The sequence below is a fragment of the Scophthalmus maximus genome, chromosome 1 (genome assembly GCF_022379125.1).
Source record: "Scophthalmus maximus strain ysfricsl-2021 chromosome 1, ASM2237912v1, whole genome shotgun sequence".
Taxonomy (NCBI): Eukaryota; Metazoa; Chordata; class Actinopteri; order Pleuronectiformes; family Scophthalmidae; genus Scophthalmus; species Scophthalmus maximus.
Window position 1 is genome coordinate 16,461,986 of NC_061515.1, and position 12,208 is coordinate 16,474,193.

Consider the following 12,208-nt stretch of genomic DNA (forward strand, 5'->3'; position numbering starts at 1 on the left):
CCTGCCACGGGGCTACTTGTAACATTTCTATAAAAATACAGGTTTACTTTCAAATGCAAAAGGAGAGTTCAGACTTTTTTTTCTCCTTTGTGATGGTAGAGACTGACCCCCGAGAACCACGACTCTGGCGCTTGTCCCGCAGGCAGCTGCTGTTTGTTTTTAATTAGTGCTGGTCTGAGGAGATGGAGGAGAAAAAGTACCTCAAGTTTCCCTGAGAAGAAGCTTTGTCTCGGCTGAGGAGTCCCAACTCTCCATTGCCTTCACCGGTGGTCTGACGGAAGAGTACATGCAGCTGGGTTAGCGAAGAATATATGTTTCAGGCATGTCATTTTGATCAGCACCATGTGATCATTGTAACTTTTTGAGCATCTGCTTTGTATGGTCTTGGTATGTGTAGGGAGCATTAAAGTTTTAGTATTATTCTCAGGTTCAAAGGTGATCTTAGTTCAGGCTTCAAAGGGCATATCCAATGTGGATTTCCTCCTTCTTTCCATTTGTAAACCCAGACATGCTGTGGGGTGATTTGAGATGGCACACACGCCATGTAGAGCATTTGTTTTGAATCAAATTACAGCTGCGGTCCAAACAACAAAGAACAAAACCATTTCTGGATCTTCCGTTTTAAGAGAAACCCTTGACTGTTAAAAAAAAAAGTTTGGGTCAGCGGCGGGCACCTAAACAAACCATCAGTCATCTTCACTAATCTGCCTAGTGACAAATTTGCGGTATAGAAGGGCCGAGCCACGTCACGCCCAGCTGCACCAGACCAAAGACCCAGACAGCTGACACTGCTGGCAGGTCGGCTTGCTCTCACGTGAGAAGGAAGCATGAAGAAACTGAAAAAAGTGGATGTGCACAATGATGCGCAAAACGGGGACTTTACACTTCCCCGAGTGAGAGACAGCTGTGCCTGGTCACCCCTGTTGTGAAAAAAACAATCTTCCAATGTTCACAGAATGGAATGACCAAATAAAAAATATTTCACTTATAGATTTCTTTCATTACAACATTAATAGTAAATGAACCTCAGTGTCAACTTGGTGGCTGGATCTAACTCATCATGCTGCCATTCAGTAGCTGCAGAAGAGTCAAACATGGAGGTCCACCAACCACCAAACTCGACGGCTGGTAGCGGTTCCTGCAGAGAGCTTAGTATGAATGATAAAGAGAAATATAGATAATCTCCTTGATACCTCGAACGTTCTTGATCTTTCACCCTGGTAGATTTCATTAAGCAAATCTCAGAAGTGCCTTCAGAGCAAAAAGAAGAAAGGCGATTATTCACAATTGAACATTGACAACTTCTATCTCTTCAACGCTGCATATGCATTGATTTTGAAACAAGCAATGATATTCGTGGAAAGTATCCCCAGCTGCATTATTGGTTAAGAGAGAAACACCTGAAACCTGGCAATTTTTTATTTTCTTTTCAATCATAACTGTCAGACACAATAACTCCTGTAGCAGGCCTTCACTATGTCTGTATCCCTGTGAGAAAAAAACAAAAGAACTGATAAAAAGAGCCGCGCCATGTCAACAGAACATCACAGAGGAAGAATAATGCTCGGAAAGAATTGTCCAAGAGCATTCAAAAGTCAAATACAGGTGTTAGTGGGGGTTTTTTTTCCCCCTCAGCCCACCTGGTGTTTTATGGCAGTTTATGTAAATGTCCTTTAATTTTCAGTCTTGTTTTCAGTAACGCGTCCCTCACTTTGTCTAACGGGGGGTTGATCTTTGTCCCACTGTGGTGTGAAACAGAAAGGTGTCACTGGTCTTTTTAAACTCTCCCTCCAGTACTTGAATGCTTTCACTCTGACAGCGTTGACAACTGAGGGCCACTGTCGTCGGGCGGGACGGTCGATTTAGCCCCCCCCCCCCCGTTACTCTCTCTGCTCTCCAGGGTCCCAAACGGCTGCTCTCATGTGTCATGCAAACACACTCGCTCGCTACCCCTCTCACACATACACCCACACACCCACATATCTTCACACAATCAATATTCAGTGTGTTCACGTAGACATAAATCCAACTACAAACAGAAGTGTGGTAACGCAAACAAAGTTTTTTAACTCAATGTTTTTTTCTGTCTGATGCATGCACACCCTCACGTACAACTATCCACACACACCTTTGCATGCTTTATCAACCCCTTGACAATACACAGGTGCAATCTGAAAATAGAGATCTTTCCATGTAGCTTCCTCCTTGCAATACAACAAACATGTTGCACCTTAGAAACATTGACCACATTGACCGAAACTTGCTAAATGTCAAGTCACGATGTTCAAACAATATTTTATGATCCTTGTTGTGGAGGTCGTAACTTCTGCAGCGCGGGGAATGTGAGAAGTCTATTCAAACGCTACTTTGAAATGGAAAAAAATCTCCCAGCGTTAAATCAGTGAGATGGAAATTCACAATGGAAAAAAAATGAATGCTCCATCTGATGTGACGGTGATGTTCCAGTGTGGAACAGAAGACGCGACATGTTAGCGGAGTGGGGTTGTCCTTCTTCACAGGGACACAGGACACTGGAGGTGGCGCCAGTCCAAAAGGAGGGAAGGGAAATCATCTATAGGGGCCAATCCTCACCGAGCCAACACTAACACAGACTGACACCAGGGAGGATCCACTTTCTACTTCACAAATATTTGGCTCCTTCAGTTTCGCCTCGTGAGCCTCTGCTTCTGAGTTTTTCTTCCAAAACGGAACAAAAAGAAAACCGAGCGATCCACAGGCTCTTACTGTAGTTGGCAGCGTGTGTGCAACGGGGATTAATTGTCAGTTATCCCCCGAACCAAAAATAAAACCAAGCCTGCAAGCAGGCAAAATTGAAGCTGCTTGTCCTCTGTGTGCTGATTGGTGATGATGCTGTAAAACTGTCATCTCCAGGATGAAGAGACAACAGATCTTTGAAATTAAACCTGTGTCACTGTCTAAATGTGAAACCTCCGGGGTGCAGTTTGCTATGCTGCTTTTTTCAAAATAAGCCACCGCAACGGTTTGATATGGCGATGGCCAACAATTTGGTCCACACTGAAATATCTCCATGGCAGTTGGATAGATCGCCTGGACAGCTTGTGTGCACATTCATGGTTCCAAGAGAGGAAGCTTTCTAACTTTGGTGATCCCCTGACTTTTTGTCTTACACGATCATGAGGCGCCGGTTTTTTGACTATTGGATGGATCGCCATGAAATTTTATACGGACAATGTAACACAATGTCTTTGGTGATCACTGGATTTTTTTTGCATTGGGGACAACAGCAGGTCAAAGTTCATACTGGTGAAATATCTCAAAATCAACAACAGAGATTGGCACAGAATTTGTACAGAGATTCATGGTTCCCAGATGATGTATCCTAATGACTTTGGTGACACCCTGACTTCCTCTTGCTCTTGTTCAGGAAGATGAGATTTTTGGTTGAACTGTCTTGATAGTTACTGAAGTGATCTGTGTAATATTTGGTGAAGACATTCATGTTCCCCTCACGGTGAATTAACTTATGAAAAATGATATTATTTGTCGTAATATCATAGCTGCAAAACTAAAGACATTCCCATCAGCTTTACCTGTACTTTTGTGGTGTCTGAAATCAATCACTCATTCATTAATCTCTTCTCACTCTCTGGAGGACGATACAAGGAGCTGATTGAACCAATGACAAAAACACTTCTGTTATATCTGTGCCGTTAATTACAATAAAATCCTTTTAGAGCTTTTTTCCCATATTAATAATTACAAAATATTTTGTGTCTGAGTTGTGTTTTGGCACTTTTTATTTATTTGCACAATATTATTTATATTTAGTCTTAATCTATTTTAGCTTATTTTTTATTTGTATTCCCCTAATTGTACATGATTATGCATATATGTGTTTCTTTTACACTTTGTCTAAATGCTTTTCAAGATTTAGGTCAAAGGTTAAGTTGACCACAAATGTACTTACATTTGCACGACCACAATTTTTGCACTGCTCTGCTCTCTCCTCTCGTCTGTACATCATTTTTCTTTCATTCAGCCTGAGCGCAATGCATAATAGTAATATAATGCTTGGTTAGTGACCATAAGTTTTACACAATATTTCATGATGCATTTAAAGGAAACAATGTCCGTTATTTAGGGTATAATTATTCTCACTAAATAAACACTTGAAGCACAACAACATGACAAATTCACTATAAAGTGAGCAGTGAGTAATTTCAGACATGGCCTTTAATTGTGTTTAGTTCTGGTTAGCAAATGTTAGCATGCTAACACACACAACTAATATGGTAACCACGGCAAACATTATACCAGCCCAACATTATCATTGTGAGCTTGTTAGAATTTAGGTGTTAGGCTTTAGACTGGATATTATTACATTTACATTCATTTGCATAGGCTTTACAGAGGCTGATTCCTTTTTTTTCTCACTCTATTTGCAGAGACTAGTAAATCTGTCGATGCATTTGTAGTTTATGCGACGACAGAGTCTTTGTTATGGTACAGATCTAATGCAATAAAAGCGACATTGTCTGAATCACTGATATTAGCAGTCAACAAAAGGAATCTCAACATTAGTCGAGCGCCAAGCAGATGCTCCCATAAAGTTAATGTCTTCTCCAATAAATCTGTTGTCACTTACTCTAAGCATGTTTTTATATGCATGTGCTCACAGAAAATATTTCATGCCCTCATCACACTGCGATGTCATGCAGAGTGCACCAGTGAGGCCAGACTCTTTAAATACCTGTAGCGAACATCCCCGGCCGTGTGTATCACTAAAGAGGTCAGAATAAGGATGCTCAGGTGTCACTGACCTTAAAGGGCTTTATCACACAAATGTTTAAAAAAAAAAAAATAGCTGGGTATTCCCATTTTGAGATACATGACCAGCCATGAAGGGACATGGAGAGGAAGGAAAAACCTCAACAGAGTGGAGGATTCATCTTAATAGTAATATTTGATATTTGACTGTTATGCCCATCCAATATAATGTATGATGTAATTATCACTAAGGTGTGAACCCGTTCTTTTCAGTATGGACTCACAGATCCACACACAAACAATCCACATGCACTCCTCCCCCCTCTCCTTCCCTCTCTCTCTCTCTGAGATAAACCGCCCAGTCATTTGACTTGCAAACTAGCATTTCTCCTTTTGGTGGAATTTTCATTGTTCTCATGCAAGTCAACGTAATAACATCCAGCTTAGAATTCCAGTGAGCGTAGTGCAGTTCTCATCTTTTCTCAGCATTTAAATCTTTATAACTCGTTGTCCCGTGTATTATGTCCCTATTTTCTCTGTTATTTCTTGTGTATCTTTTGCTTATCTTGTGTATATGTGGTAGCACATTGGACCATGAGAAACCCAATCTCGTTCCCATATCGTCTGTATTTGGTAGCGACAAAAACACTTGCAACTTGATCTCCCTGCTACAAACAGAGCCTGAGTAACTGACAACACTGTATCATCAACCTTATCTTTAACACTGACCTGTTCATTTTTCTAATTGTAAAGCCTCTATTTATTTATTAGTAGTGTTAGAAATGACCTACTCTTTTTTATTGGCCAAAGGAATAATTTGTGTGACGTGTAGATTTTAAATGAGGCCTTGATATAAACTCCACGTTTGATGTTAAGGCTCCTACTTGAGGTCTGGTGGAACATCCTGCGCTCAGGAGGGACCTCATCAAAGAGCGTCCATATCCGTCAGGTTGCGACAATGATCCAGCAGCTGCCTATTTGCTCTCAGCTGCTCCCCGTCCCCGGTGGCCACCCCCGACGGGATGCGAGGCCTTGGGTTCTCTGTGCAACCTCAGAGGGCAGCTTTTCTGTTATCGAGGATCCTGTAGGGGTCTAACGGGGGTCGCTCTAAATCTTGCCATCTCCCATCGGAATAGCTGAGAAGTGGCCCACCTCTGACAGCTCTGACAGGGATCAAGAAACAGCCTGGCTGTGAGTGCCGGGCCGCTCAGTGGCCTTTCACTAATGTAGTGCCATCTGAGAGCAGCTGTGTGAAGAGAGCCTGTTGCTGAGCAGATAGAGACAGTTCCGTGTCGGGGGGGGGTCGTGTGAGCATAAACACTGAACAGAGGTTGGGTTCACAGGCTTTGATGGCGTTGGTGGACGCATAACTGCAGCAGTGGTGGTCTTATCTGAGGTCAGATTCTTTGGTGTGACCCAACACTGCCCCCCGCCCCCCCTGAGCTGGCACACTCACCATTCTGAGATATTTGCCAGATTCCTCCCAGTCCTCAAGTGCGAGGATTTATGACTGAAACATCGGTGAGCGTGTGTCCAAGTGTTGGCTGGCTACATACTTGGCATGGGTCGACACAAGAGCAGCACAAAGGTTTCACAACATGACTGTTAAGTAATGACACATGACAGGATGTGGGTAATTTCATTTTTTTCTTTATATATATATATATATATATATATGTGAACACTACCAGGGAATTGTTCATCCACCATGCGAAGAATATGAAAAGAGTCATGGGAAGTGATTCCTCCAGCTCACCCATCTGGACATGTGCAGGCTGAGGAGATAGATAATGCACCCAAAGATTAAAGGGGCTGGTTCACGGGTGTGGGGGGGAACAGAACTATAACCTATAACTGGCAGAAACTTTTATACGGTTATTAGATATTAGTGGCTTTTGGAAAACATATTCCCAAGGTCATATTTTTTGCTAATCTTTTCCATCCTCATTCTGCATGAGTTTAAACAGCATCTTGCTACTACTCCGCGTGGCCTCGCTGACATCTCCCTAAAAATAGTGCCCACTAATCCCCAAGTCCCCCCCGCCCCGTGAAGTATGACACATTACCAGGGACTGACCAGCGGATCATGTGCGTCCAAAACCCTAAGAGACAGATTGGGCCTATAAAATAAATCGCTTCAGCTGTACTATGTGGACGTTTGGATTTGGATTGTGAGCATCTATGTTGACACACTGTTGTATATGAAAACAACAACTAATATGAGCAGGCATGAATCCAGAGGAGGGAGTGTGACATGTGGTCCGTCACCTCCGTGCTGCAGTGCTCCACCCTCTGGTGGGATTGATGAATGAAGCTTTTTAGCAGCAGACTCTCATGTGGACGACTGCGGTGGCAACGCGTTGAACCAGTGAGGTCATGTGTGTCATGAACTTACGCTCGCGTGTCGGCAGGGGTGAACGTCTTGCTCAGGAGGTTAGGGAGCCAGTGTGGACTGAAACTGAGCCGTAGGCGGTGATGTCTCTGTACATGTCGTGTTAGGGTTTGATTATTTCACATGTCAAGGAAAAGAAAAATAGCAGTGATGCAGTTGTAACTGGAAAAAAATTGTTCTCACTTACTTTAAATCTTGGTCCACATGTCTGGTCTCCGTAATCGTGACTCCTAGCCCTTTCCTTTCTTTCCCACCTTTCGGCTTCTGCTTCATGTACGGAGAAAACATTTCCCTCCAAACGACAGTTAAGGCAGCGTTGCATTGCTCAGGGCTTTCCACTGCATGGTGATCAAATCTAATGTGGGCCACTGGGAAGAGGCATGAGGCCGCCTGTGCATCCCTGCTCGCTCCGCTTCGGCTATAAGTCATTTAAATCACATGAGTTCTACATGATGATCAGTGTGGCATGGTTTGCGGAAGGGGACATAAATCGTGTTTGTGATTCACTTCAGCTGTCTCGAAGGTTTCTAGCACAGTGTGCCAGGCCACCGACTGGCCAGCGGCATATACTGAGAGGGGGGCAGCGGATAGTGGCATGCTCCCCCTGTAGGGATTTTGTAAAAGGAGACCCCAAAGTGAAACGGACAGCTGAGCCAACACTCATGCTTTGAACGTCATCTGTGGGTCCTGCCTTCTGGTACCATCTCTAAATCTGTTTTCCTGTGGTTAGGGTGCACTTTGCTTTCGCGACTTTCTCAGTGGAAATGGGTATTTCCCCCCTCAAACGTCACAACAACTACTGTAGCCTCAGGAGTAAACAAGTCAAACTGCAGTAGAAAAACATTCCCAAACTATCAAATTAATAACAAATGATGATTATAAGTGCCTGTTTCAGATCAATGAACCTGAGAATGTTTAACTTTGAGATTTGATTTGTATCCAAACCATCTGTATCGTTTGTCCTCTTCTCACAGATATTCCTTGAACGCGTCGAATCCATATTTCTTCAGGACAAACAAGACAATGGCACCACAGACTGGACAGCATGTCTTTAATAAAGACTTAAGATACTCCCACTGACCTTGGAACACACATCAAAATATAGTTGTAGCATTTACACGCACCAGCATTTCAAACACACGAGACCGTGAAATCTCAAAAGCGCATGAGAGAAACCGAGTCATGGTTTGCACATGTGAAACCGGTTTTGTACCGAGTAAATCCCTGTTTTTTTAGGGATTTGACCTCAGATGACTTCGTATTTCTTAGTTGTCGAGGTTGCACAATCATTATTACATCCAATTCTGCATACAATCGATCTGAACAGATGGTATGTTTACGCACAGTAAGAAGCGGTCGCATGTGGGCTTGGGTTTCAAAATCTCCATCCAGATTTCTCAGTTTAACTTTACAAAAATCTGTTACAGGTAGCTTTTTTTTACAGACCAGGATGTACAATATACAGTGATACCTGGGCTTTTACTTACTACTCAGAGCAGAGTAGCATAAAATGACTCCCTTTCATACAGCTTCAATCCACAGACCCTTTCCTCCTTCGTCCGACACAAAAAGTTCATTTACATTATTCACAAAATATGTACCCAGTCTTTTTTTTTATACTTCTCTTTCAGTTAAATAGCTAAAGAACAAAGAAATTGAATCTTTTCTTTTTCAACGTATCATAATGATAACTCAGCTGTACTGTGATGTCCAAAGGATGACACTGTCGACTAATAAGGTGCCTGGAATCGGTGCCACCAAAGATCTCCTCAACACTGATGCACCCGGGTTGCATGCAGCAACGACCTTCATCCTCTTTTATGTCTTTATGTCTCCTCTTGTCCTGATGCTCGGTCTACATCTTCCGCGGCCCGCATTATATCTTCAGAGAGAAGTTTTCGCTCTTAGAAGCTCCGAAGGAGATTGTTGATTGGCACAGGTCACGGTGGGAGGTGGGAGGTGGGAGGTGGGGGTGGGGGGTTGCTCCCCCTGCCAGCGATGGCAGGGCTGGGAGAGGTCAGTGGCCTGAGGCAACGAGCACTTCAACACGGGAACATGTCACAGGACCTCTGTGAGGGAGAGGCAGGGAGTCAGAGATCAAAAGGGAAGGGGACGCAGCCAGAGAGGATTAAATCAAAACCTGCAAGCGGACAAAAATTCGTTCGGTTGACTTTTGACCCAGTGACAATACTAAGTGCAAACGGATGTTGAATATCTTGCAGGAGGCATGAGCCCATAAACCTTTACGACTTGATTACATAAAGGGCAGGAAAAGGCCACGACCTCCTTCATCAACCTTTAATAGTCTAGATTATTAATATTCCCATCATAAATGTTTTCCAGGTCAAAGTCGTCTCAGGTATCATAAATATAAAAGAGTAAAATGAGAAGAGAGACTTTTTAAGACAGAATCGAGAAACCATAACAAACAGGATGATTGGAAGGAAGATTAATTGAGGGCTAGCAAAGGTGTTCGCCCCCCATGTGCTTGACGTGATATTAATGACTGCTGACTTGTTTCCAGGCTAACAGGTGAAGGTTAGGATCTAAAAGGAAGAGGAAGAGTAGGGTGCTGCTGACGCTGCCGCTGGAGGGGGGTTGAGTGAGGGGTGATACACTGCTTAATTGCGTCGGAGTCCTATTTCTAACCCCCGCCCGTGAAGCACTTGTGGAGAGGGTCTCCTCATTGCCTCAGCCATTCTAGGAATTCCTCACTGGGTGCAGGCCCAAGTCAGTGAGGCCCCGCTGAGTAAAAGCTGTCATCAGTATAAAGATACGCTGCCTATCTTCACCCTTCCCTTACACCATGTCTGTGTCCGAAATCACCCCCTAACTACTATATAGTTCCTTCGCCATTTTGTAGTGGTGTCCGAATTCTTAGTGAAATTCCATATACCCTATATAGTGCACTGATTGTATCCCAGAATACATCGTGAAAAGTAGTGGACATCCGATGGTCACTAACCGAGCAATACAGTATATACCATGATGCATTGCACTCGCTGCGCCAATGGAGTAAGTACTCACTCTCAACAGGGGTGATGACCTGTACATTAGATGAAGTACAGGGTTCGTGTTTGCTCTGTGCCAAGGACAGCAGCACTATGGTACCTTGTACTGCAGTCTTTATTGGGTAATGTGAACTTGGCCGAGTGTAAAACCAGCTCGGCGGAAATGAGCACACAAGCTCGTGGCAGCGACTTTTTTTTTTTTTTATGAGAGAAAACAAAGCCAATAAGTGAATAACAAGTTTCCTTTCCCTCAAAAAGTGACTGTTTGACCTCTAATATAAAAAAGAAATACTGTCTGACTTCAGAGATCTTTGATTTAAATAGTTATGTTATAGGCAAGTGACCATGGTTTTGGTTTGAATCCCCCTCCCCGCCTGGGTATCAAACCTTGGACCACTGCTAATTAACAGACTTTATCTTGTCTTGTTTATTCTGTACAAGAAAAAAATCAGGCTGTGATTTTCGTGGGAATTATGTGCTGGAGCGATTTTTTCCCCTAGGTGCCGTGATTTCCGAAAATCCGACAGTTGCCAGAAATAGTTCCAGTTTTGAACTCCCCACTTACATTTTTCATTTTTATGTTATTTAATAATTTTAATGTTATCATTATAAAATAAAAGATATAATGTGTTAATAATTTTTTTGTCTACAATAGTCGTTTCCCCCTGAATTACAGGAGGAAATGGCAAAGATAAACTAATTGCCATTGATTCATATTCTCAGCAGTCCTGTAGAGATGGAAGTAGGTTGCTGCCAGACTTCTTAGCCAACTCGCCGCTTGTGGAGCTTCCTTCCTCAACATCTTAGACTTGCCAAGTCGGTGGGATTGTTTTTCAGGGCTTTTATTCTTCCTTTCCTCCACTCCCTGCTTATTTTCATTGCTCATTTAAAAACACTTTGGGTGCAAAGTCAGCATGTCTGTTTTTACATTACGGCCTCTCTTGTGTGTTGTAAGGCAGAAGATAACTCCGTACCTGCGACATGCTGCGGCTTCAAGGGGCCGGCCTTTTTAATGAACGACTCCTCGCTTTCGAACGCAAGTATTGGCCCGGGGGTCATGCTGGTCTCAGACTTATCCCGTGCTCCGTTGGTGGCGTTGCCGTGGTTGGCGAGGTGGAGGATATCGTCAAAGGGGGAAGTGTCTCCTTTAGTGTAAAGGCCGTTTTCATGTCTAGTGGGCTGGACCCCATTGACCACCTGGACCGAAGGACTGCTGGAGGGAGGAGATACAGAGCGGAGCGTGGTTATGGTTATGATGCCTCAGAATGACTCATACAACAAATGAGTCATGCCAGTGCCGTCCAAGTGCAGGAGTCTTTTAAAATCTACCCCGAGAAGCCGGTTCAAATACAGAGAGTAAACATTTCCCCCGTATTACAATGGTTTACTGTGATCCTCAATCGTGTGGCTCCTTGTATTTTCCGTTGAGGTTTACAACAATGCAAAACCTCCTACAGACTTGATTAGTAGTCATCTCCCGGCTTAGTTTTCTGGCACTCAAGTTTTATACTGTTCTTGGTGGTCCCGCATTCACACGAGCACAGAGAAACTGTCACTTTGTTCAAAGTAACATGGTAGCTTTACCTTTCTTTGACGTTAGTCTGTCCATTTTCGGTCTTGTTATTGGGCACGTTGACCTCTGGCTTTGGCTGGTAGTCAGCAGATGCTAGAGGAAGCAAAGTGAAGCAGACATTTATTCAGTGCTGCCACGCACACCAACATAATCACACACATTCAACGTTCCACCCTATCCAGCATTCCGTTCAACCGCAGTGTGACAAGCGCCATTAATGGCCATCCTAAAGCCTTGTCATGGCTAATTTTAACATTCAGGAAAGGGATGCTGGGACATCCTATCTGTGTAAACCCAGATCCCCCCTTACTCGGTTCTTCTGAGGGCATGACTGTGGTTGAGACGGAGCTCCACACCCCTGAGTAGAATGGAGGCATTGCCTGCCAGGCCTCTGACCACATCAGTGGCTGGCTAATGTCTTCCTGCATCGGGGGAATTTTGCCACAATCAGTATCTCTCCCAGACCACATTCATCCCCTCATC

At 43.6% G+C, this 12,208-nt stretch overlaps 1 protein-coding gene across 5 annotated transcripts in view; it reads right to left on the minus strand.

The window, feature by feature from the left end:
- Positions 1-8,175: 8,175 nt before the first annotated feature.
- map7d1a (MAP7 domain containing 1a) overlaps positions 8,176-12,208 on the minus strand; it is a 39,760-nt gene continuing 35,727 nt past the window's right edge. For 4 of the 5 annotated variants that reach the window (XM_035635424.2, XM_035635410.2, XM_035635417.2 and 1 more), the window contains 3 exons: positions 11,737-11,818; positions 11,127-11,365; positions 8,176-9,210 (listed from right to left, as the gene is read on the minus strand). In XM_035635424.2, coding sequence (XP_035491317.1) covers positions 9,200-9,210; positions 11,127-11,365; positions 11,737-11,818 — 332 coding nt within the window. In that variant the 3' untranslated portion in view covers positions 8,176-9,199. The remainder of the gene's footprint in view (positions 9,211-11,126; positions 11,366-11,736; positions 11,819-12,208) is intronic. The other variant, XM_035635402.2, reaches the window with a different exon arrangement.